The sequence below is a fragment of the Thamnophis elegans genome, chromosome 9 (assembly GCF_009769535.1).
Source record: "Thamnophis elegans isolate rThaEle1 chromosome 9, rThaEle1.pri, whole genome shotgun sequence".
NCBI lineage: Eukaryota > Metazoa > Chordata > Lepidosauria > Squamata > Colubridae > Thamnophis > Thamnophis elegans.
Genome location: NC_045549.1, coordinates 18,556,717 through 18,584,403, shown reverse-complemented (window position 1 = coordinate 18,584,403; position 27,687 = coordinate 18,556,717). Strand labels below are relative to the sequence as shown.

Below are 27,687 nucleotides of genomic sequence, written 5' to 3'. Positions count from 1 at the left end.
CAGACTAGAGTATAAAAGTTACAACTATTTTTTGATTAAGGTAACAGGGCTCTTAAATTCAACCCTGACTCATACTCAACAACAACCCATCAATGCGTTAAAAGTGACTTTTCTACTTTCTTTTTCTGGAATCTTCCCCTCCTCGCCACCCCAATTTCTCACTCTAAGCTACACCTCTGGTTTTCCATTATTAGGGTTAGAATCTCTTTTTTGCTCCTATATTTTATTCAATATTTTGAAAAGCATTCAGTACAAGTAGTCCTAAATTTAGAACCGTTCGTTCGGTGCCCATTCGAAATTTCAACAGTGTTGAAAAAAAGTGACTTATGACCTTTTTTCACACTTACGACCGTTGCAGCATGACCATGGTCACATGATCAAAATTCAGGCGCTTGGCAACGGACTCATATTTATAATGGTTGTAATGTCTCAGGGTCCTGGAATCCGCCTTTTCAACCTCCTTGTCAAGCAACGTCAGTGGGGATGCCTGATTCATTTAACAGCTGTGTTCCTAACTTAACAACTGCACTGATTCACTTAATGACTGTGGCAAGAAATGTTGCAAAATGGGGCAAAAATTACTTAACAAATGCCTCAGCAACATAAATTTTGGGTTCGATGGCAGTCGTAAGCCGAGGACTACTTGTAATGGATGGACTGAAGAGAAAATAATTCTCTAAAGTAAGAAGTGTCCTAACATTTAGGAATTCCTTTTCTCCTTTCTAAGCATGTGGTTCAATTTTTTTTAAAAAAAACCCACAACACACAGAATTGGGATGAAACAACCTTTTGAAAATGGTCTCCTTACCTCATCGCTGCTCCACCTATTGGGAAATGAAGGTCGTAATCTCTTGATGCATACTATTTCCCTCATGTCTTCATATGAAGGATCACTGGAAACAAGGTCATGATAAGGAAGCTGGTATTCCTCAAAAATACCTAGAGCAAGGAAACCATTAGGCAAAATATATAAATCATGTCCAATTGAATTTTCCTGTGGGATTAAGAACTTACAAATTTAACACAGATATGGACAGCAACAGGAAAAAGATTCTCAGTCACCCAGCTGTATTTTATTTTGATCAATAAGGTGAAAGAGCATTTATTTAGAACAGGGGTGTCAAACTCGATTTCATTGAAGGCCGCATCAGGGTTGTGTTTGACCTTGCGAGGTTGGGGTGGGCGTGGCCAACTTGACATCACTCGTGTCAGAGGCGCCTGTGGTGACCCAAGCGCTCTGCCAGCAAAAACAGGCTCCTGAGCTCTGTTTTCGATTGCGACGTCCTCCTGCAATCTTGTGCCAGCAAAAACTGAGCTTGAGAGGGCCACATGCAGCCCTCCCGAGTCCATTTTCCCTGGCAGAGGCACTGCAGGCTGGTCCTTTGCTATTTCTAAGGCAGCCCCACAGGCCAGATCTAAGCACCACACAGGCTGGATCCGGCCCTTTTGCGCCTTGAGTTTGACAACCCTGATTTTAAAAGTTGCTGGGCTTCAGAAATCAAGAAAAACACAGTGATTCTTTGAAGCAGTTTTATTTATCAATTCACACCTATAGACAAAATCTTGCCAAACTAAAGCAGACTATATGTACATGAAATATATACTCTAGGAACTATTGGGGAGGGGTTGTCTTCAACCCTCCCTGATCATCCCTCATCAAAGCTGATGAGCCCTGGTGGTTAGAATGCAGTATTACAGGCAAACTCCGCCTATTGTCTGGAGTTCGATTCTGATGGGGCTCATGATTGACTCAGCCTTCCATCCTTCTGAGGTCAGTAAAATGAGGACCCAGATTGTTAGGGGCAATATGCTGACATTTGTAAAGCCCACTCCCCATAAAGCACTGTGGGGCAGTATATAAACCAGGTAAAGCTGAAGGCCCTTTTACAGTAATGGGTTTATAAGTCTCATGACGAAAACTTTAGAAAGAAAATTAGAACCTGGTCTTTTCCAAGACTAAGCTGTCCTCAGATTTTTAGTAATAAAAAGTACTACCAAAATGTCCAATTTCCTTTTTTACATGGCTTCAGATTATTAGAATAAATCATCATGCTATGCCCCTTTAAAAAGGATGCTATAATATGCCCATTCTACTTTACAAACATTTAAACATTAAACAGTCAAAAGACAAAGAATACAATAAAAAATAATAGTAATACGTTTAACATTCCAAATCTTCCAGAATCCAAAGTTAATTTTCTATCATGTAAGCCGCCCTGAGTCCCCTCAGGGAAAAGGGCGGCCTATAAATGTTAATAAACTCTTAAACTCTTAAACTCTTATCAGGATAAAGTGTTCCTTCCTACACACTTGCAGGCCTTCTAAAGCCAAATAACACCTGTATTTTCTATATTTCTTTTCTTAAATCTAACTAATCTCCTTGTTAATCATGGTACCTCAGCAAAATCAACCTCACTGTATTTTTGCTCAAACAACAGCTGTGCTCTTGCTTTAGCAGTAATTTTTATAACCACAAGAGTTCCCATAAATGAACTCCAAATTCCCACTACAATTATGAAATATTGCATCTTTAAAAGAGTCTATTAAAATAGAGAATAAATCTTTACAGGCTAAGTAAGACCTTCCAGAAAAAGGAATAATAAGTCCCAAGAGTAGAAAGGGACTTAGTTTAGTGCCACCAATTATTTTTAAAAAGCTATTATAATTCTTTTTCTCTCTGGTTAAAAAAAAATACACAAACATTTTCTGGAGAATAGCTTGGGTTAACGGGTTGGAGCAAAAATAAATTTTATGGCACCTTAAAAATCTAACTACAGGTTGTCCTGGGGTTACAAACCATTTATTTAGCAACCACTCAAAGTTACAAGGACAATGAAAAAAGTGACTTATGAGTGGTCCTTGTACTTAGGATCCCCATAGGCCAAAATTTGGCCTCTTGGCAGTTGGCATGTTATTTATGATGGTTTCAGCATCCTGGGGTCATGTAAATTGCCTTGTGTGATCTTAACAGCCAAAGTCAATGCAGGAAGTCAATGCAGGAAGATGGACTTGCTTAACGGCCACATGATTAACTTAACCACTGCAATGATTCATTTTACAACTAGGGCAAATAAGGTTGTAAATGTCAGGTGTGACTTACGCTTCCCAAGAGCTTGAAGCAAAATGTCCTGACAAAAACCCTTTTATTAATTTACTATGAATTTACATCCAGCAAAGTCTTTCAAGGGAGGATTTATAGTCACAGACCTTATCTGGCTTGGAGACCTGCCAGGCCGATATCTGCAAAACTTGGCAAGGAGTCTCAGAGAGTCACAAACCAATTAAGCAAACTAATTGTCTCCTGCAAACTCCACTCCCTTTTTTGTTCCTCTTTTATTTCCCCTGGGAGGGGCCAGTCATCGTCTACCTATGGCCTCACTCCCAAGTCGGCCCCTGTTCTTTAGCTGTTCCCTTCGTCTGGCAACTCTGTGCATGCACACACTGGGAACAGGCCCCAGCTGTTCATCTGCCTGACTTATGTCTGCCTCTGAAGGCAGCTGATAACTGGCATACGGCCCTGGGCCCCTCTCTGCCTCTGAAACAGAGCCCTCATCGGAGCCTTCCCCAGACTCCAGTACTGGCTCATGTTCCTCCCCAACCTCCTCACTGTCCGAATCTGCTGCCAGCTCTGCTGGGCGCTGGTGGGCCACAAGAGTGACAACAACCTTGCTTAGTTACTGCATTTTTCAGAATATAAGACGCACTGGAGTATAAGACGCACCAAATTTTGAAGAGGTAAATTAAAAAAAAGGTTTTTGCACACTGCAAACCTCGCCAAAAATGGTCCATTTTTCATGAAAACAGACCCATTATTTTTAAAGGGTAAGAATAGCCTTTAGGAGGCTTATAGAGTGCTCCTGGAGGCGGGGGGGGGGGGCAAAATTGAGCAAAAAATGGCCTGGTTTTTTGCTCATTTCTGCCCTCTCCAGCCCCCAGGAGCTCTCTGAAAGCCTCCATAAGGCTATGCATGGCCATTTTGGTGAAGGGCTGGGGTTTCGGGAGGCAAAAAATGCTGAATTCAGTGCATAAGACGCACCCAGATCTTCAGACTCTTTTTTGAGGGAAAAAGGTGTGTCTTATACTCTGAAAAATAAGGTAGTTCTGTTCCTACTTGTGGTCGTAAGTCAAGGAGATACATAATAATTCCAACACAAATTTTGTAGATACTAAAAGATGATAATATAATGTTAAAAGCACAGAACCATGCCTATAATATTTACCTCCAGAAACACATCTCCTTGCTATTTCCCAAAGGATGAGCCCAAAGCTGTACATGTCAGCCATAATATATGACTGAAAGTGGTTTCGATTCAAACTTTCATCCAGCACTTCTGGAGGCATGTAACGTTTGGTTCCTACTCTGGTATTTGGTGGGATATCCACTTCATTTGTATCACTGGAAGACGGAGGGGGGAGGAAGAGACATAAAAATTAAGTATACAAGCAGTTTCTCTTCGAAAACCAAAACTGCTATTAAAAGAGAAATGCCCACTCCTTTTCAAATTAAAACTATATCTATGCAAATCAGAATTAAGAGGTAATCTCAATGGAAATTATTCCTACAGAGAAAGCTTGTCAAGTGTTAACCAAATGCTCATTTTTAAACACAATCCCTACCCACCTACCTAAATCTTACATTAAGCATTCAATTGCAAAATTCAGAATTCAGCAGAGGATGCTGGAGACTTTTCTGAGAGTTTTCTAGCAATAAATTGGAATTCTGATGCCCAGAATTACAATTATATTTCTCTTACAAGTATCTTAAGACGCCTTAGATGCTCAGGCTTTCATGGAGAGAAACAAAAGAATTACTATTCATGATCTTAAATGAGATATTCTGTGGATATAAGATGCTTAGCTAATAAAAATGTTTAGGAATGGAAGCATTTAGATTAATATGTCTCTGCGTCACCATCAGAATCGAGCTGGAAGGGACCTTGGAGGTCTTCTAGTCCAGCCCTACTCAAGCAGGAGGCCCTATATCATTTCAGACAAGTGATTGTCCTGTCTCTCCTTAAAAACCTCCAGTGATGAAGCACCTACAACTTCTGAAGGCAAGCTGCTCCACTAATTGTCCTCACTATTAGGAAGTTTCTCCTTCATTCCAGGTTACTTCTCTCCTTGATTAGTTCCCATCCATTGTTACTTGTCTTGCCTTCTGGGGCTTTGGAAAATAAGTTGACCCCCTCATCTTTGTGGCAGACCCTCAAATACTGGACTACTGCTGTCATGTCCCTTCTTTACTCTAAACTGGCCAAACCCAATTCTTGCAACTGTTTTTCATATGTTTTAGCCTCCAGGCCCTTAATCATCTTGGTTGCTCTTCTCTGTACTTTTTCCAAAGTCTGAATATCTTTTTTGTAACGTCATGACTACTGCTGGGTGCAGTATTCTAGGTGTGGACTTACCTCATAGGCACCTGTGCCATGGCAGCATAATTTAAACTACTGAAAAGGACAGACTTCCACTTGAAAACACATTATTTGAAACTGGTTTATTCTCATGACACCACGAAATTCACAAACCCTCCCACTCTACTCCTTCTAGTGGGTAATATCATCACAGGAGAACGTCCAGTGACCTTCTGAAATGGTAACCAATTTAGCTGCTCTGACCCAGCAAACAAACATGACCAACTCTCTGTAGTTAGATAAGTGTTTCCTTTATTAAGAGCGCCAGCAGTCCTGGCAAAAAGTCTCTCTCACACACACACAGCATGTTAACAAGTCTGTCTGGCAGGGAGATGAATAGTTGTCTGCCATACCTATTCATCTGCACCCGTCTTTTCTCCCCATAGCTAGGGTGGGGCTTCGCTAGCAACAGGGGTCTTCCGTCCAAAAGACTGGCTCATATATTTCCACTGCTCTCCTCTCCTCTGCCTTCTGTGCATCTGCATGTCAGGCACTGGACCCAGCTGTTCTCTTCCTCATCAGCCACCTCCAGACGTGGGGGCTGTTGACTCTCCATCTGAGGGTCGATGGATGGCCCAGGCTCCACTTCTGTCACTATCTCTGACAGCTCCATCTTCTCCCTTGGCGCTGTTAGGTTGCCGGCCCTGGCTCCCACCCCACCTCATCTGATTTAGCTTCTGGAGGGGACGACAGCTGACCGGCCACAACATTAGCTGGGGTTTTCAACTCCTCAAATTGTTCACTCCTACCACAACAGATTGGCTGATAGAGAAGAGGAACAGCATTCCCACCCGATATTCATTTCAAGGATCTGTATAAGTTACTCCTCTTTCCCCCCCCCCTTTAAAAATGTTTTAACAGACTCAGCTTCAGTAAGATATGCAAGATTTTACTCACCTAATGAATTTAACCGCCAGACCAAGATCTGCTACGCAGCAAGTTCCATTTTTCTTCACCAGAATGTTTTTACTTTTGAGGTCCCGGTGAGCAATTGCTGGTTTTCCTTGTGTGCTGAAGATCTCGGTATGCAAGTGGCACAACCCACTGATAGAGGAATAGGCCAGTTTCAGCATCGCTTTTGTATCCAAGGTAGTAGATTTTAGATAATCATACAGAGATCCATTTTCATGATAATCGGTGATCAGATAAAGTTGTGTCCAAGATCCAGTACCTTTAATATCTGCAGCAATGAATCCTGCAAAAGAAAATTAGGACAAGACTTTTCTAAAAGTAAAAGTAAAGGTTTCTGTTTGTTAAACAAAGAAAACAGACAACAGATCTCTCGCTCTCTCTCTCCCTCCCTCCCTCCCTGCATCTGTTCTGTTCTTACCCCTTTTTGAAGAAATAACAACCAACATGTTCACCTCAAGATAGCAATAGCAATAGCAGTTAGACTTATATACCGCTTCATAGGGCTTTCAGCTCTCTCTAAGCGGTTTACAGAGTCAGCAACTTGCCCCCACAGTCTGGGTCCTCATTTTACCCACCTCGGAAGGATGGAAGGCTGAGTCAACCTTGAGCCGGTGAGGTTTGAACTGCTGAACTGCAGATAGCAGTCAGCTGAAGTGGCCTGCAGTACTGCACTCTAACCACTGCGTCACCTCGGCAACAAATAATTGAAACATACTTTAAAAGTTCCACAAAAACTTTCAATGTAGATGTAGAGATCCAGCTTCGCACTGGAAGTGATGGTCTAGGCCAGAGGTGTCAAACTCGGATTTCATTGAGGGCCACATCAGGGTTGTGTTTGATGTCAGGGAGCCAGGGTAGGTGTAGCAAGGGTGGGTGTGGCCAGCTCAACATCACTCATGTCAAGGGCACAGGTGGGGCCCCAGTGCTCTCTCTGCCAATAAAAACAGACTCCCAAAATCTGTTTTCAGCAGCAATGGCCTCCTGCAACCTTCTCCCAGCGAAAACAGAGCTCTGGAAAGCAACACAGGGCCCTGCTGAGCTCCGTTTTTGCTGGCAGAGGCACCGTGGGCCAATGCTTCACTGTTCCCAGGGTGACCCCGCGGGCCAGATCTAAGCACCCCGTGGGCTGAATCCAACCGTCAGGCCTTGAGTTTGACACCCCTGCTCTAGGTCATAAATTTCGGATAGTTAATGGGCTTTTCAGCAAGCCGAGCTGAGAAATGGCCAAGGATCCAGCCAAACTAGTGGAAGACCAGCTTCAAAGCAGTAGCAGCTACTTCATCATAATAAAGTAGCAACAGGATGTATAACCCCAGCAATGTAGTTGTCAGAAGAACCTAGCTCTACTATTAAATTGCTAAAAATATTTATAATTATGAACAATTAAAATATAAAAAAACTTTTGCCAAAGTTAAAAGTAGAGGAAGACGTGTTAACAATAGAGACCTTCAAAAGATCAGAAGGAATGAGGCCAACTCCACCTCAGGGAAGACAAGATTGGGCAATGCAAAGATTACATTTAGCTGTGCCACTCACCCAAAATATTTTCATGCCTCATCAGGACGGTCTGATAGATTTCTGTCTCTCGAAACCAGCTGGCTTCCTCGGTGGTGAAGAAAACTTTCACAGCCACTTTTTCTCCTCTCCACTTTCCCATCCAAACTTCCCCATAGCGACCTTTGCCAATTTGCTTCACCATCTGAATCTGTTTCGCGATGGTCCTTTGTACCTTTTAAGAGATATTAGAATTATACCTACTTCTGACTAGACACAATTTTTGTAAATTTTTCAAAAGTTGTGGAACCATTTTCAAGACTGGATATTTCCTCTTGAGTTAATAGTATTAGGTCTTTGATCTGATCTTGCAGGTCTGCCCTATCTAGTCCAGGATTCTTCTCTCCCTGTGGCCCACAAATATCTTAAGTAAGTCAAAATCAGGACAAAATATACTTTCGTATTCACTAACAAATGATGCTCAGATATCTAGTGAATCTCTATGATTAAGTTGTTGTTGTTGTTAGTTGCGAAGTCGTGTCTGACCCATTGGGACCCCATGGACAATGTTCCTCCAGGCCTTCCTGTCCTCTACCATCCCCCAGAGTCCATTTAAGCTCATGCCCACTGCTTCAGTGACTCCATCCAGCCACCTCATTCTGTCGTCCCCTTTTTATTTTGCCCTTCATCTTTACCAGCATTCGGCTCTTCTCCAGTGAGTCCTTCCTTCTCATTAGGTGGCCAAAGTATTTGAGTTTCATTATGATTAAGTAGAGATATGCAATTGGATTTTCCTGGTCTTAGTCAATTCCTTAACTAAATATTTCTCAATTTTAGCAACCTTAAGCTGTCTGGACTTCAACTCCCAGAACTGCTAGCCTGGACTTCAACTCCCAGAATTTGTAGTCTAAAGTTTTTTTTATCAAGTTCACCTGAATATTCAATTCATTCAGTTGGAACATGAGGACAAAGCTCACATTTTTTCAACTTGTTTTGAAATGAAAATGAAGTTTAAAAATACAAAATTAAAATGAAGTTTCTGTAGTTTTAAAAATGGACAAAATCTGATCAAACTAATAACACAAAAGCACTGAGAACCTACAAAACTGGGGTCTTCTCAGCTGTTCCCCTGTAGCCTATAGATTTTGCCCTATATTTTTCATGAAACACCAATGCTGTTATTTTCTTTACAAATTGTGCAAATGATGACAATTCTTATATTATAGATTGACCATTATAATTATGATCTCAGTACTCTTTTCTTACCAATAGAGGGAGCCCTGAACCACTTCCTGAGCTCTGTGACTGCTCAATGAGGTCTTTCAAGGATTCTCCTGGTGGAATATAAGTCTCATCTTGTTCAAGTCCAATATTGTAATGAGGAGGCCGCCGTCTCCTTTCTAGCCTTTTATACCTGCAGGTATATATAAGAATAACAACAGGTGATGCTACCAATACTGGTTGGTCATGCAAGCAAGCAAAAGAATATGTTTCTACCTTTGTTTGCTACCATTTTTCCATCCTTAAATGCTATGAATAATTCAGCATTTTAAGGCCCTCGTGACATTCTGTGAATTTTTACCCTTCTTATTATCATCATTATATGCATACATTATAAGACGATCTGATTACATTTAACAATGAGAAAAAATTTATTAAAGGTAAAGGCTCCCCTCCCATCAGTGTGCTAGTCGTTTCTGACTTCAGGGGGCGGTGCTTATCTCCGTTTCAAAGTTAAAGACTGTGGTCATGTGGCCGGCATGATTAAACGCCAAAGCGCACAGAATGCTGTTACCTTCCCACCAAAGGTGGTCCCTATTTTTCTACTTGCATTTTTTACATGCTTTTGAACTGCTAGGTTGGCAGAAGTTGGGACAAGTAATGGGAGTTCACTCCGTTACACAGAGCTAGGGATTCGAACTGCCGAACCTTCTGATTGACAAGCTCAGCGTCTTAGCCACTGAGCCACCGCGTCCCTTATTTATTACAAATAAAAGTCTATTACCTTTGTGATAAACAGGGACAAGCACATGGCTGTCATGACAAACATTAACTCCTGAACTTCCTCCTATCTGAGGGAGAGGAGGCTAAAATTACTCAGTCCTGGGCAAAATCACAACCCTCCTTGCAATGAAATTGAAAAAAAATATGCTGTCATGCAGCCTGGAGAATGGTACAATGCAAGCTCTCTGAGTTTGATCTGAGCATAATAGGCAAGCCCTCATGTCTAGTCAGCTGTCCCAGTTTACAATTCCTGCACTATTTCCCTTGCTCTGGGGTCAGGATTGATGCGCAGAGACTGACTGAATAGGTCTCCATGAGGGGAAACTCTTCACTATAGGCAGATTTCAGTAATACCCCGTTTCCTGAAAATAAGATCTCCCCGGATAATAAGCCCAATCGGGCTTTTAAGCACATGCGCTAAAATAAGCCCTCCCCAAAAAATAAGCCCTCCCTGAAAATATTGCAGCACAGCAGCAGCCATGAGGTGATCACGCTTGCCACCTCCTGCACCAAAAATAAGGCCAAGTGCTTATTTCGGGGGTCAAAAGAAAATAAGACCCTGTCTTATTTTCGGGAAAACACGGTATATATACACCAGTCTATCATCTCGTTCACAATTAAATTATGGATAGGGCTAGTGGCCAACACTATTTTCCAGTACATTTTTCACATCAACTTATCCCTTCGCCAGTGGTCAGGACCGGAAAATATAAGTAACGTACAAAGAGATTAAAGTAAAAGCAAGTTTCTATGTTATAATATCTCAGAGATTCAGCAGAAAAGGAAGAAAGTGACAGGAATAAAGAAGAAAAATCCATCCCAAGGTACCATGCAATCTAATAAAATTACGTGACCTGACAAATGCGCGCACGACAAAACCGTGCCGACAAAACCGTGGCGCTAAAACTGTGATGTCAATGCGCCAACAACAGCGCGCCAACAACAGCACACCAACAGAAGTGCAATTTAAGTTAAGATAAGGGTTAGGGTCAGGGCGCGCTTCTGTCGCCGTGCTGTTGTTGGCGCTTCAGCGTTCATTCATCGGTGCGGTTTAGAACCCGCGGTTTTGTCACTGCGGTTTTGTCGGGCGCGCTTTTGTCGGTCCCCCTTTTGTCGGTGAACCATAAAATTACACAGTGGAGCTGCACGAAATACTTTTTATGAACAGAAGAGCCAAATGGGAATCCATCCTAATTAAATTGATGGAAGAAAACAATGAATTTCAAAGAACGTTTGGTCAGTTATTTTTCCCTATGAATGAATGTGCTTTGTTGTCGTGCTATGTTGGTAGCAGAGTTTCATGGAGGATCATAGTAATTAAATATTAAAACTGGTAAAAAAAAAATCTGCCATTTCATTCTGCAGGCCAGCAGCTTTGCCTAATTTGTGTATCTTCCAGATGTGAGCAATTTAGCTCTTCAAATTATCAGCAGTGGTTGTGCTACCTGGGGGATTGAAGTCCATATGCGCTGAGGGTCCCCAGGTGGAGAAAATCTGTTCAGAAAACATAACCTTCTTGATAATATCCAGCAGGGCTACTTTATTTGTCATAGCCCTATCCATGATAATTATTATGCTAATTATACAAATACATGCTAATGGTAAAGATAAAGGTTCCCCCCTCACACATATGTGCTAGTCGTTCCTGACTCTAGAGGACGGCGCTCATCTGTTTCAAAGCCAAAGAGCCAAAACTGTACGAAGACGTCTCTGTGGTCATGTGGCCGGCATGACTAAATGCCGAAGTTGCATGGAACGCTGCTACCTTCCCACCAAAGGTGGTTCCTATTTTTCTACTTGCATTTTTACATGCTTTCGAACTGCTAGGTTGGCAGGAGCTGGGACAAGTAACGGGAGCTCACTCCATTACGCAGTGCTAGGGATTCGAACTGCTGACTTTTCTGATCGACAAGCTCAATGTCTTGGCCACTGAACCAATGCTATCTAATCTAATCTAATGGTAGGTATACACAACTTCATAATGGTTTTGTCTCTTGGATTGATGTACTTGCTCTATGAATTACTGTAAACCATGGGAAGGAAGGAAGGAAGGAAGGAAGGAAGGAAGGAAGGAAGGAAGGAAGGAAGGAAGGAACTCTTTTTAAAGACACTGTGTTACTCAAAAAGAAAAAACCAGAAATCACAAAGACTTAAAGGATTAAGAATGTACAATGATCCAAATTCAATAGGAAAAAGGGTGATCTGAATTACCTAAGGGCAAATATGGCACACTTGCCAACACCTTCCTAAATCCAAAATATGTTTCCCAAGACCATGAGGGGCAGTGGCATATACCAAGGAAAAGAAGCAAAGTTCAACTAGGATGTCCCAAAATGTGTCATTCTTAAGTATCAAACCACCAGCCCATATATAATGGGATATATGTCTCTAGGCATGTCAGCAAATAAACATATAGACAAATTAATTTTATGAAAGATGCCTTTGAGAACAACCCACTGTTTACTAGAGTGTTATTTCCATGAGCCTAATTCACAAAACAATTCTGCAATGTTTATTTCAACTCTGGCACAACCCGGAGAAGTAATAAAAAATTTAAAATTCATCGTTAACTGAACAGAAATTACAATTTGATGTCTAGTCATATTTAACAGATAAATCTGAATATTTTTGACATTTCAATCTATGCCTGAATATCAAATACTTATGGAATTATTACCTTACCCCATATCCTAAAAACCTCAGTACTTAATAATTTAAACCAGCATTGATGATGATTTTTAACATACCACGCTAACCATGCTTGTTTTACTTTATTCACAACCTCACTTCACATTTATCTCACACATACAAATTCAGTTTTTGTATGTCTTTGTTCTGACTGAAAAAGCCATGTCCAAAGTACTATTAAAATCAAATTTCTTTCTTCATACAAACCCAAGAAATTAGAACACATTAAACTGATTATCTGTGTCAAATTGTGATGTAAAGAAACAGTCAAGGAAGAAAGTATAATTTTCTTTTTTCAGACATACCTGAAGTAAAAGAATATGATAATGCCCACCAAGAGTATGCTAAAGACGATCACTGAAATTAGCAGAGCCTTCTGATGAACACTTCCCTTTGAAAAAGCTTAAATTAGAAAACAAAAGGTTTATCAATCAGAGATGATGCTACTTATCATATTTAACTGCAGTTCACACATATTTGCGATAAGCAAGCAGGAGGGAAAGATAAAATTAAGACAATGAAGATATTAGAAATTGCAGCGTCCAGATGCAACTTATAAAGTTCCTCACCACTGCTACCCAGAACAGGAGTGGAACAAAATCACATTGGTTCAAAGAACATGCCTTTAAATTCAGATTTCCTTATTAATAACCCCCATTCTTCTTTTTGAGCCGAGTGGCGCAGTGGTTAGGGTGCAGTACTGCAGGCCACTTCAGCTGACTGTTATCTGCAGTTCAGCGGTTCAAATCTCACTGGCTCAAGGTTGACTCAGCCTTCCATCCTTCCGAGGTGGGTGAAATGAGGACCCAGACTGTGGGGGCAATATGCTGACTCTGTAAACCGCTTAGAGAGGGCTGAAAGCCCTATGAAGCGATATATAAGTCTAACTGCTATTTTTAATAGTTTGGGTATTGCACAATTCTGTGATGGTGGCAAATGCAGAAGTGACCATAAAATATTTTACCATCACTTCCACGGATCTGTAATTGTTACCATCATAGCATTGTGTAATTATAAAATAAATACATTGTGAGATAGGCAACGTATCTCTAGAAAAAAAATGGGTGGGCTGGAGTGGAAGTTAAAAGTTTACAAATTCGATCATATTCTATTCCAACTTTCAACCACCATTAACGTTTTTCCTTAAGAAACCTTGACTCTACATGGATTTAGTGGCACAGAAATTTAACAAAGAAAATGCATGAAAATTCAAACATATCAGCAGTGGGATTTCCCGGGCTGAATATTAGCAAATAGACATCATCACTCCAGAGATAGTTAGCACTCATAAAGGACTGGTCAAAAAGCAGCTTAAAAATTAGAAGCATGTTTTAATGAAAGTTACAGCAGAAAAACATATAAGCCAGCCTCAGAGCATCCACACAATAAATCATGACTTTGTAAATGTTTCCAGTGCAGTAGTGGGTTCCTAACCAGTTTACTACTGGTGCACTGAGAGGGTGAACTTCACTTCGCTCGCATGTGCACCTGCCACGTATGCGCAGTTAACTGAAAACTATTCTGTGCATGCACAGAAACATGCCGGCGACAGCAGAAGAGACCAGGGAACTGGTTTGGGGGTATGGCAGGCCTGGGTCACTGCGGGTTCCAACAACCCAGGCCGCCATCCCACTATTGGTTTGGCCAAACCGGTGGGAACCCACCACTGTTCAAGTGTAATTGTTATTGGCAACTATGCAAATTCATGCATTTTTATTAGGGAATGTTGGGATGTGAGAAAATTAGGGGGAAAGAATATATATTCAATTAAAAAAATACTCCATAAAGAAATGAAATATTTCATACTGAAATACTGTCCAATTAATATAGTAGCAGTGATTTATGTATCTCTAATAGCCACCATCACAAATATGAATAAGACTTTAGGGGATTATGGTCTCCATTTCAAGTATACATTTCTTTATCTATGAACTGCAAACTGATCCAGCATACATCTGGCTGTTGAAGAGTAAGAAGAGCTCTTTCTATATAGCAAGACAAGCTGAAGAGCAATAACACCATAAGCTGCAAGTCCTCTATCCTTATTGATCGGCCCTGGAATACGGCTATTGTATTTCGGATCTACCAGCATGATACAACAAGGAAGTGCCTATGGGACTCTTAGTTTTCTTATTAAGCACGTTTACTTCCAAGCTCTGATTTCATCTTCTATTTTGGCCCCCGAACAACATTTCCTTTCTCATTTGCCTCTGATGGCAGAGGCAGACAAGGAATCTATCTTCGGTTTGAATCAGGTTTAATGCTTTAATTTCATACTATCTACTACCGTAGAGACCAAACAAGGAATGATGATTTTGTGTCCATAGCAAAAAAACAAAACAAAAAAAAGTCATAAAATTGGGCAGAACTCACTTAACCACCTCTTTGTTTAACAATGAAAATTCTGGTCCCAATTGTAAATCAAGGTTGTAAGTCAAAAACTACATTCCTATACCTCCTGGCATTCAAACCCATGAAAGACTACTATCCTACAGTGTCCTAGAGCAGGGGTCTCCAACCTTGGCAACTTTAAGACTTGTGGACTTCAACTCCCAGAATTCTGGGAGTTTTGCTGACTGAGGAATTCTGGGAGTTGAAGTCCACAACTCTTAAAGTTGCCAAGGTTAGAAACACCTGTCCTCGAGCTTGCCCGAGTTCAGCTGTGCATGTTATATGCTGGCCCATTTCTCACACAATTCAAGCTGCGTGCACATGTGCACCGGCTCATTGCTCACATGGCCCAGTCCCAAATAGGCCACGGCCTGGGGGTTGGGGACTCCTATCCAGTGGTGGGTTCCTGATTCCATTCCAACCGGTGCAGTTGGAACGGCCCCGGCGTCACCTACGTGGATGCGTGCGGTGCATGCACATGTGCACAGCACACACATGTGTCATACTTGTGTGTGACACTTCCGCAAGCCTCCGCGATGCTCCAGATGCTCGGTAGAGCATTGCTCAGGTGACATGTGTGCCATGCGCGTGCACAGAAGTGCCAAAGGCTTAAAGGACAGGTAAGGAGCTTGGGCGGGTGGGTGGGCCCTCCGGAGCACCGTACCGGAACAGTACCCGGTGCTCCAGGCAGGCTCCGGTATGCCTGTCCGGGGGCGTACAGCCTGCAACCCACCACTGCTCCTATCCTAAGAGAAACAGCCATGTGGATCATATGTCCTCTTTTCCAGAGAAGTTCCGAAGAAAGAGTTTATTCACTGGTTTGTTTGGTTCTTGCTACGGTTATCAGCTATGCTTTCAGAGAAATGTCTTTCATTTGCCTCTCCTTGAAGGCAGTTTGAATATTTCTGAGATAAGATTCTATGCAACCTCCTGTAAAAAAGGTATCTAAACAGACCTCTCTACATTTCAGAAATACCTAATCTTTTCCAACTAATTTTCTTCATTCACAAACTAGAAGCGTTCAGGTTTACTACGGTTGCAATCTAAGACCTGAGAAGTCTGCGATGAAAGCCTATCAAACTCAATTTCGTGTCCCTGCTTATTTCATCGCCAGCTTGAGAGCCAGACTCAGTGGCACCACCATTTCTGTTTGCAAGAGCATAAAATCAGCAAAGACATTTTTTAAAAAATCTGTCCTGCCTGAAACCTGATTTCTTTCACTTCCAATATTTTTATTCTTTCCAACCTTATAATGGGGATTAACTGTTTTTTCCTGCTTGTCTAATAAGCATTCTGCCTCAACAGGGTATGGTTGTCTTGTTCTTACGAGGACACTTCATTTTACTGCGTAGGAAAGCTGTTTGAAATGAGGAACATTGAGTGGGGGTGAATGTTCTGCTTTTATCTTGTTTCCAGTAAACTGAGACCTTTTTTTTTTGCCTTTGTTTTTGGTTAGCTTTTACTCTGACATATCCATGTATACACATTTCTTTCATATTTAGAAAATGACCGTTTCCATTGCTAGCACATGGAAAAGTCCTTGCAAAGTATAGCATGTTTTTCACACACATGACTATCTCCATTGTCATGTGATTACAATTTGGACAGTTAGCCACTGGCTCCTATTAGTGACAGCTGCGGTGTCCCAGGGTTATTTGATTTCCTTTTGCGACCTTCGGACAAGCAAAATCAATGTGGAAGTCAGATTCACTCTATAACCGTGTTACTAATTTAATAACTTCAGTGACTCACTTAACAACTGTGGAAAGGCAGGTTGCAAAATGAGCCAAAACTCACTTAATAACTTTGTCACTTAGCTCAAATCTGGCCATAGTCATTTGTATCACACTTTATATAATGTTATGTCATACTATTACTGTATACTTATAAGTTAGACAAAGATTGCTACGGTTGCTTTTAGATTTTACTCATAGGTTCTAGTCAGGTTGTTATATAAATGTATTTTAGTTTTATCTCAAATGTAATTTATTGATTTCCTACAACAGATTTATAAATTCCCATAGTTGTTCTAGGAGGCACTTGTTATACTGGCCTAAGGCTAAAATAACAGAATAACAGGGTTGGAAGAGACCTTGGAGGTCTTCTAATCCAACCTCCCTGATCAGCAGGAAATCCTATACCATTTCAGACAAATAGTTGTGCAATCCCTTCTTTAAAACTTCCAGTGTTGGAGCATTTACAACTTCTGGAGGCAAGCTGTTCCACTGATTAATAGTTCTAACTGCCAGGAAATTTCTACTTAGTTCTAGGTTGCTTCTCTCCTTGATTAGTTTCCACCCATTGTTGCTTGTCCTGCCCTCAGGTGCTTTGGAGAATAGCTTGACTCCCTCTTCTTTATGGCAACCCCTGAGATATTGGAACATTGCTATCATAATAAATATAATAATAAATAAATAATAAATTCACTGCACTGAAAATCAACTTAATTATTACATGATCTTTAATTGAGTGAGTTAATAATAAGTGCTTAAAGAAAGAGAATCTAAAAATGAATGTATAAGGAATAAGGAGGTATACTGCACAAAATGAAATTTCACATACTCTTCAAAGAAAAACATTCTTAAAATGAAGTCATTTTTTTTTTTTTACTGAAAACGGTACATACTGAATTATAGATATTGGGATATATGAATCAGTCATCTAGTTAAATAGAAACAAGCATCAAAGAAATTCAGTCCTGCATTTTTAGGATATATTATTATTAGATCAGTTTTCCTGATTTCAGAGGAGCAAATTATTTAGGAAATCATCTTAGGTTGAATGAAAAAGGGCACCATACAAAATGCTTACATTGTCATATCATCATTGACAAACTTACATAGTCTTTTTTTTAAAAAAGATATTATGATTAGTAATCTTTGTTACCTGGTTGTTGTAAGGGTGGAAGAGTAGGGTGAAGATCTTTATTACAGAAATCTTGATCTGTGCAGCATGCAATTAATCTCCTCGGTTGAGACAATGGAGTGTCCTGTAATAATTATAGATAACTTTTATGTAAAACAGTTCATGACAATTTTAAACTAAAAGGAAACACATGAAGAAAATGTGTGTGAATGCAAAAAGTTCAAGGTGCTCGTCTTAAAAAAAATTAAGAGTGCACCTCTTTCAAAACAGATACAACATATAACTCAGGTTGGTTATCATTATCAAACTCTTTTGGATATTATTCAACATGTGCAGTTTAATTCCAAAACTTATGAGAAAATGTAAAAAAAAAACACATTAGGATTTGAGTTTGTATTAAAAACCAAGGGCCCCAATTTAGTGAAGATCTTACTAATGCAAAATTGATATTTATGACTAGAGGCAATGCATTGCAGTTACCTGCTTGTGATTTGCTACCTTTTTTTTGTTAATTTCCAGCAAAAATCATCCATTGGAGAAGTTGGATTTGTTTTAACGATTGACAAAAATTGTTCTAAAACTGGGTCAGACTCGAGTTACTACTGCGACAACTTAGGATAGAAATTCCAGTTCCAATTGTGGACATAAGTTAAGGACCATTTGCTTAGTGACAGAAGTTAAAACGGCACTGAAAAAAGTGACTTATGAGCATTTTTCACATTTACAAGCCCTGTGGTCACATGACCAAAATTCAGATGCTTAGCAACTGGCAGGTATGCACGACGGTTGCAGTATCTTCATCACTTTTTGCAATCTTCTGACAAGCACAGTCAATGGGGAAGCTAGATTTACTTAGCAACCATGTTAATAACTTAACAACGGCAGTGATTTGTTTAATAACTATAGCAAAAAAGGTTGTAAAGGGGGGCAGGATTCACTTAACAACTATCTTGCTCACCAACGGAAATGTTGGTCATAAGTCAAGGACTACTGTGCTCAAGCTTTCTTAACAGTTACTACTTTTACAATTCCGAGTTACTCTTTCCTTAGCATTGTTGGTCAAACACAACAGAATATTCCTGCTGTTCATACTAATGGTAATTATATTCTCAATTTGTTTCTTTGATCTTGTAAAAATAATGTAAAACATTAACATTTTAATTCCCGACAATATTCAGATGGATTCTGAAAGTTCAGGTTAAGTTCACAACATTTTCTTACTCGGCATTGAAAGTCAGAACCTTCTAAACCGATGCAACCTGTAGTAAAACTCTGTCCTCCCGTATCTTCATCTTCCACCATTGCAAAACAATAGCCATCCGTGCTGAATACAAGAAAAAAAGAGAAAGATATTTCACTTAGCCTTTAATATTCATGATTCTCATAAGCGTTGTTCATAATTTATGAAGCGTCTGAACCTGGAAATCATTCAATTAACTGCAGTAACAACCAAACAGTATGATGCTCTGTGGCTAGCCATTCTTTGGAGAAAAATTGCTTTTTCTCCAAAAATCTGGTACTTCTGATATTTGGGAGTTATTTTCCACTGGTGTTTGACTAGAAAAGTGTAAGCAAGGCCAAATGTACAGCATTTGTTGACTTCTAATGATTATTACTATATTCCCATGATGGCGAACCTATGAAATGTGTGCCACAGGTGGCACGCAGAGCCCTCTCTGCGGGCACGCTGGCCATTGCCCCAGCCCAACTCCATTGAGCATGCATGCACGCCTCACGCCAGCCAGCTGGTCTTCAGGTCTCTGCCATGCATGCACAAGCATCAAGGTTCATGTGGGGATGTGCAAGGGGTGCATGCATGGGGCACATGCACAGAACCACTTGCATTGCATTTTGGGGCCTCACACAGCGCCCCCGCAACCAGTTTTGGCTTCCAGGTTGGTACAGGGTGCCTTCCAGGCCCAAAATGGGTACAGTGGCGCCACCTGAGGGGCCCCCCATGCCGTGTTTTGGACCTGGAAATCCTCCTGCACTAACCTGGGAACCAAAAATTGGTGGGACAGGATGCATGCACGAGGGGGAGCACGGGGGGTCAACTGCTTGTCCGGGGCATACACAGAGGTGGTGGTGCACGCATTGCATTATGAGCATATGCTTTCGGCACGCAACAACAAAAAGGTTAGCCATCACTGCTATATTTAATTATTTGACAAAGTGTTATTATGAGTTTTCTGTTAGTGAATTTTCTTCATTCCTACTGCTCTGGGGACTGCCAGAAAAACGGATCAGAAAGAGGGTGGAGGAATGCATGAACTGTGTCTTGCTATGGTTTGCTCGCATCATCCTTAACTTTGGCCGAGCATATTGCAAAAAACCACAGCCAACTTATCAGAACAAGGAAAAATCAGCTTTCCATTCTAGACTGTGGGTTCAATTTAACAGGAAGAATTGACATATCTCCAGCCAGAGCTGCCTCTCACAAAGCAAATGTGATGGGTAGAGAGCCAGAATGTTTGGTTACAGGAGGCTGTAGAATTATGCAAACTACCCGGGGCTCCAATATTCATTTTTTAAAGCATCTTTTTGGTGGAGGATTTTTTTCCCCAATTTATGTTAAGCTCACAATATGTTTTTTACTACAGCACTACAATACTGTTTCCTGCTTCCAAGTGCAAGGAAACCAGCATCACTGGTTTTTTTTGGCAAACAGTCTGATTTCTAATATGTTGTTATGACTGTCCTGGAATTCAGGATGAATGATGCAACATTTCATTACATTAGAAAGAGGCTCTAACTGAGCCACTTCAGGTATTAATCAGGGATCCATGAACTGAAAGCAAATAAATACCCACCCAGACATTTCCTTTTCTCAGGAGCCTAACTTTTGTGTTGATATTCTAATCTTATTAAAAACTAGGGTGCTCTACAAAATCAAAATAAGGAAACTGAGGTAAAAAAAACCCTTTCCAACAATCTACAAAAAGAAGTAAGAAACAAAAGTAACACAAAGTAAGACAAGATGAATAACCAAAAAAAAGAAAAACTTAATCATGACTTACTGAATTCAAATGTTCCTGATTTTTTTTTAAAAAAAAAACTGCTGACATATTTTAGCATCGTGGGTGCACATATACAATCAAGTCTGAATGGAAACCGGTTTATATTACCGTGTTTCCCCAAAAATAAGACAGGGTCTTATTTTCTCCCCCCCTGAAATAAGCACTTGGCCTTATTTTCGAGGAGGTCGTCTTATTTTTGAGGTTCAGGAAGTGGTGAGCGTAGTCACCCCATGGCTGCTGCTGTGTTGCAATATTTTCAGGGGAGGGCTTATTTTAGCTCATCCGCTCAAAAACCCGATTGGATTTATTATCCGGGGACATCTTATTTTCAGGGAAAACAGGGTACTTTACACTCTTGCATAGAACAACTCAGAAATCAGAAATGAAATAAAGTATATTGTGTTCTATGGTCAATAGTAATTTTTTAATAGCCAATGTAAACATCTGGGGGAAAAAATAATATAACATGTAATAGAATTACTGACAGGCCCTGAAAATAAAAGGCAAAGTTTTAATTAAAGATTACCTAGCCCATGGTGTTATTTTAACTAAGGTACTAAATATAAAAAGGGGGGGGAAATAGCCCAGACGCTTTCCAGCTATTTAAGCAATATCATTATCCAATTTCCATTCACAAGTTGTGGTATCTTAAATATTGATCATGATTAAAGAATTCTGAAGATATTTTTTGAAAAAATCTCAAAAAGGTTTTCAATTCTGATCCCAAACGGACAACATATACCCATGATGGCAAACCTATGGCACACATGCCCAAGGTGTCACACAGAGACATGTTGCCTGGCATGCACGCCCATTCTTCTTCCAGATTTCTTGAGAGCATGCACGCATGATGATCAGCTAGCCTACACACACATGCAGCAATGCCAGAAACAAGAAGAGTTTGTCTTACAGTTTCCAGCTTGTGCATGCCAGCTGATCATCAAGCATGTATGCGCACCAGTATCTGGAAGACTAGCTGACCAGTGAGCTTGCATACGCTGGAAACCGGAGGTTCATTTCCCAGCGTGTGCATGCCCACTGGGCAGCTTCTCTTCTGGGTTGCAGCCCCGACTAGAGTGGGTGCACGCACTCAAGGTTCACCATCACTGACATATATGATTGTTCTCCACACTGAGATAGCAGAGAACCTTTTCAATGGAATCAGTTTGAGTAACACAGAGAAACTTGAAATAATAAAATCAGTGTCCTTTCTCTCTATTTAATCCACCTTTTTTCTTTTGTTCTTGCCTTCTGCCATCTGTTTTTGCTCTTTCTTTTTTCCTGCCTCCCCCCTCCCCCCTCCCCACCCCATGCCTTTTCTCCTCTCCCCCCCCCCACCAACTGGTTTCCACTTCAAGCAAAGATTTTCAAAGCTCACCGTTCTTTTTTGCACTGACCCCATCAAGCAAACTGAAACTTCATCCTCCCGGAGACACATTTTGAAAACCGTGCAGTCTCTTTTTCACAGGAATCTTTGGGACTGAGTGAGGCAGAATCTAAAGTGGGCAGCTGTTGCAAGCTACTGAAATTTTAGCCATGTGCAACAAATACACTTTAAATACCATATATTTCAATATATACATATTCTTCAAACATAACACATAGCTCCTGGATATGGTATGATAATTTGTAACTATAAGATGCTAAATGCCCTCGCTTTAATTTTCCAAAATACATATATTCCCTCAAGTAAAAGAAGTTTAATTGGGTAGTGATTACATTTAAATGGAACTATGCCTTGAAGAAATGTTTATATCATTTATCTCAGAAGTCTGTGCATAAGACTAAATTCAGTTTAAAACTTATTTTGGATTAGACACAATCCTTTTTAACTGAGAAGCCCTTACAACACTATCTACATATTTATTTGACAGGAGGAATTACTCTTTTAAAGTGCAATAAATCTACTAAATCAATACACACGTCAGGGTGAAATAAAGGTATCTTCGCTACCAGTTCACAAATGTGAGCGTGCACATGCGCAGAGTGTCAAAAACAGGATGTGATGATGTCTGGGCAGGTGGGTGGAGCCTCCTGCTGCTACCGCTACCAGTTCACCCAACTGGATAGAACCGGCTGAATTGCACCACTGACCCGTTAAAATAGTGAAATCTTTTTTTTTCAAAGATTTTTTTTTATTCTCTTACATACCTTTTTAAGTATACATTCACATAATTGGAATTCTTCTTTACATTTATCATTCTTATACATTTATTATTTCATTTAATAAATTATAATGTACAATTTGGGTTGCTTTATTTACCACCCCTTCTGCCTGTTGTAACACCACCTTATTTTCCCTTTCTTTTCTCCCTTCCTCCCTTCTCTACTTTCTTCCTTCCTCCTCTCCTTCGCCTCGCTTCTTCCCTTACCTTTCTCCTACTCTTGCTTTTCATCTTCCCCTTCCTACCCTCTCTCCTTCTCTTCCTCTTCCTTCCATCCTCCTCTCCTTACCTCTTTCTTCTTTCACTGTCTTCCTATATTTCTCTCCTCTTCTCTCCCTTTCTTTTTCTATTATTGTTGGTGTATATGTATGTTTCCTTGGGATGGTATTTTCATAAGCCCAGATATAATTTAGTATCATTTCTTATTCCCTTACCTTCACTAGTCTACCCTAGGTATGTTCCCCCCCTTTATATCTCATTCTTGAATATACTTATATCTTTAATATTTTCTTTTCTGTTTTCCCCTTCTCCCCCCCCCACTTCTTTTTTATTTAATAGTGTGTCATTAATAGTGTGTACTTTATCTTCTCCCTACTTTCTTTTCTAACTTGCTTTCTCTAGCCAGTCATAGAACCTTCCCCATGTCTTGAAGTACTCTGATTCCTCTTTATCCTTTATTTTCATTGTCAACCTATTCATCTCTGCACAATATAGTATCTTTTTTATTATCTCTTCGTCTGTTGGTAGCTTATTTCATTTCCAATTTTGGGCAAATACAATTCTCGCTGCTGTAGTTACATGTATAATCAAATAAGTATCCTCTTTCTTGAATTTTTCTGGGATAATACCTAGTAAAAATATCTGTGGTCTAAATTCTGTTTCTTGTTGCAACATTTTCTTTAACTATACTCTTATTTTAGTCCAATATTTCCTTGCTTCTGCACATGTCCACCACATGTGGTAGTATGAACCTATTGCTTGTTGACATTTCCAACTTTTCGCTGACTTGTCTTTAAACATCTTAGCTAGTTTTCCCGGTGACATGTGCCATCTGTAAAACATTTTGTATAAGTTTTTTTTTGTAAGCTGTTGATATGGTTAGTTTATAATTCCTTTCCCATAGTTGTTGGCACTTTTCTAGTTCAGTTGTGTGGCCAAAATTCTTTGCCCAAGTTAACATTGTATCTTTTACCACTTCTTCTTCTAGCATAGTTCTTAATAGGTAGCTATATTCCTTGATTATTCTTTCTCCCATTCCCATAAGTATCTTATCCAACTCAGAACTTCCTAAATTAAAACCATACTCCCTTTTATCTTTTTCATATCTTGATTGTATTTGCAATTGTGAAAACCAACCTATATCAATCCCTTGTTTTTCTAATTCTTGTTTTTTTTTTAGTTCCCTCCTTTCTGTTGATATTTTTGTATATAATAATATTTTTCATACTGCTAATATTTGGATGTGTCAATGCTTCCATTGTTGAAAGCCACATTGTTATTTCTGAATAATGTTACCCTTTCATTCTTTTCCATATTGTTAATAATCCATTCCTTACATAATGTCTTTGAAAATAGCCATGGGCCCTACTTTTATCATACCACAAAAAAGCATGCCAACCCAGTTGCAAATCATGCAACTGTGTCCTCCAGTGTCAATAATTTTGTATTTCTCAGTAAAATCCATTCTTTCATCCAAGCTAGACCCGCTGCTTGATAGTACAATTCCCAATTTGGTAATCCAAATCTACCTCCAATCCTTGCATCTTTGTAACATTTTTATAATAATTCTTGCTTTTTTCCCTGGTAAATAGATTTCACTACTAAAAGGCTCTGTAGCCTCTTTGAAGGCTACAAAATCCATATGAAAGAAGCCCATTGTGTCAAAAATATTCTTATGTATAAATTATGTACGGTTTATGACTGGGTCACATGTCTTCTTCATAGTATAGACAAAGAAACCAATAGGACAGAGAAGATAAGTTCTTTATTTTTGGCATATAAAAAAGCAGAAAGTGGGTTGAGAAAGGTAGAGAAATGGGTTAAATATTTTGGGGTTTCATTGATGAATATAAGCTCTAAATTGTTTCAAAACTATTTTGTAGCTGCGTGGAAGGATATTAAACATGAGATAACTTGCCATTATCCTCATTGGGCAGAATCTATGTAAATAAGATGAATATTTTACCAAAGATGTTATTTTTATTTCAGAGTTTACCGATATTAACAACTGACAGTCCATTCAACAATAGCAAAAGGATATTTCTACATTTATATGGCAAGGGGGGGGGAAACCCCAAGAATTAAATATATACCTGCAAGATGCTAAAGAAAGAGAAGGTTTGACTTTACTAGATTTGAAATTGTACTTTGATGCTTGCTGTTTTTAGCTGGATGAGTGATTCTCTAAACCAAGTGACTATTTGAATTAGACGGTTATGAATTACAATTGAGACAGCAAACTGACTTATGGTAAGGTAAGTGATAAGGTAAAAATATACAGCTGTCCATTTCACATAAAGTCTGGGAGACTTGCAAGCAAAATAACAAAACCATAACACAATATATATATATTTATTCCGTTATGTTTTTCTTTTGTTTTTTCTTATTTATGTCTGATTTTATATATATATATTGTGTTATGGTTTTGTTATTTTGCTTGCAAGTCTCCCAGACTTTATGTGAAATGGACAGCTGTATAAATTTATTAAATGTATAAAATAGTTAACAAGAGTCCAGGTAAAATAGCTCAGTATCTGAGGTTTGATAAAATATACACTCTTAATTTTACAAAATAAGGTCCCTTGTCAATTAAGATGACAAAAATCTTCCAATTTAATCAGGATTTATCTACTGTACTTTCTCTTTCCTTTTTTTAAGAAACACAACAAATACCACTTTCTCTTTTTATTTGTAAATACTGAAGATCCAGTTAATTGAATTGACTGGGCAATTCAATAAATCAATGAAAGTAGTAGATTTGAATCTACTTAGATTATCCAAAATGAGGTCTTTTTTTAAAAAAAAAATCTAATATTCCATTCCCCTCATTGACTAATAAGAGCAAATGATAATTCTCAGCCCAACCCACAGGATTGTTGTTGTGGGGATAAAAAGACATGTCATGTGTAAAAACAATACAAGTGGAATACAAACAAACTAATAAATAAATAAAACTTCTGTAGGACATTTTTGTTAAATTATAAATAAATACAGATAATCCTTATTTAACAACTGCCCTGTTACGTGACCATTTGAAATTACTGTAGGAAGTTATCACCTAGCTCTCTCCCAGAAAAATGAAATATCCTAGGAAATATTGAAAAGGCAGAATATTTCTCTGGATGTGAAGAGAAAGAAACATGTTTTAAAAGACAGAATAGCTGCCTGCAGCTTCCTGCCCATCCCCCTTTGTCAATGAGCCATTAAAGCCTGAGCTAGTCCACTTTACATAATAAAGAGTTCTCCCCCTCAGCTCCAGAGTGATTGGATTAAGGCATGATGATATTGGCCCTTTACCCAACTCGTCACATGGCATCTGAGAACTCAACCAAACCTGGATTCAAAATGCAGCCTAGAGAGTTGCCCCTGCATGGCCCCATGGGAGTCTGACAACCAATCAGAATACAAGCTCAAGATCAAAGGCTAGAGAGGGCATAAAACCAGGGACTCAACTTCTCTTCTTCCCTCTCTTCTCTTCTCCACCAACATTGAAGCATGTGATCACCTTTTCTGTTCAGGCCTCAAGCCATGTGGTCCTGTCCACCATTAAAACCATCTTTCCAAGCAGCTGCCATGTCTCCAGTGTCTTTTTCCCCACTTGGAGCCGAACCCAGAAGGACATTTCTTACAACATTACAACAGTGCTGAGAAAATAACTTTACCACCAACATTGCAGCATCCTGTGGTCATTGATCACTATTTGTTCACTTCACAGCTGGATTCAGATGAGGCAAGTCAATGAAGTTGGCAGTGAAGTTCCTGTCATATGCTCTCTTGCTTAAAGATTGACTTTATGAGTGCAGAGAAAATGATGTCACAGTCACATGTGGTTTCACTTAACAATTGCTTAACGATAAAATTGCTCGTCCCAATTGTAGCCATTCAGTGGGGACTAACTGTAGAAGCCAGGTATTTTAAATCCATGCTTTTTATACTTAGATTGTTTTTAACAAAAGAAGGATAGTGACTAAACATTTTTGACAGAAATAAATTATACAACTGCTCTTTCTTACTATGAGGACAAAACTTGCCAGCTTTTAAAATTGATGACCATATTTTTTTTTCTTGCTCAAAAGTGCCATTATAATTATGGGGATATGTCAACATTTCCTAAATTCCTTTCCTTTCATTTTTTTAAAATATAGTTAAGCACACTTAACTCCGTGAGGACAGTTGTTGGCTACTTATTCTAAGTATCACTGTAAAAAGTAAAGGTAAAGGTTCCCCTCGCACATATGTGCTAGTTGTTCCCCACTCTAGGGGGTGGTGCTCATCTCTGTTTCAAAGCCGAAGAGCCAGTGCCGTCCGAAGACGTCTCCGTGGTCGTGTGGCCAGCATGACTAAATACCAAAGGCGAACGGAACACTGTTATCTTCCCACCAAAGGTGGTTCCTATTTTTCTATATGCATTTTTACGTGTTTTCGAACTGCTAGGTTGGCAGAATCTGGGACAAGTAATAGGAGCTCACTCCATTACATGGTGCTAGTGATTCGAACCGCCGAACTGCCGAAATTACAAGC

At 39.6% G+C, this 27,687-nt stretch overlaps 1 protein-coding gene across 3 annotated transcripts in view; it reads right to left on the bottom strand.

Annotated features, from left to right (window-relative positions):
* The window catches only part of BMPR1B (bone morphogenetic protein receptor type 1B), a 211,857-nt gene that overhangs the window by 3,146 nt on the left and 181,024 nt on the right, over positions 1–27,687 (bottom strand). For all 3 annotated transcript variants that reach the window (XM_032224511.1, XM_032224510.1, XM_032224512.1), the window contains 8 exons: positions 18,987–19,089; positions 17,787–17,889; positions 12,815–12,911; positions 9,084–9,231; positions 7,860–8,052; positions 6,309–6,606; positions 4,221–4,396; positions 809–939 (listed from right to left, as the gene is read on the bottom strand). In XM_032224511.1, the coding sequence (XP_032080402.1) occupies positions 809–939; positions 4,221–4,396; positions 6,309–6,606; positions 7,860–8,052; positions 9,084–9,231; positions 12,815–12,911; positions 17,787–17,889; positions 18,987–19,089 (1,249 nt within the window). The remainder of the gene's footprint in view (positions 1–808; positions 940–4,220; positions 4,397–6,308; positions 6,607–7,859; positions 8,053–9,083; positions 9,232–12,814; positions 12,912–17,786; positions 17,890–18,986; positions 19,090–27,687) is intronic.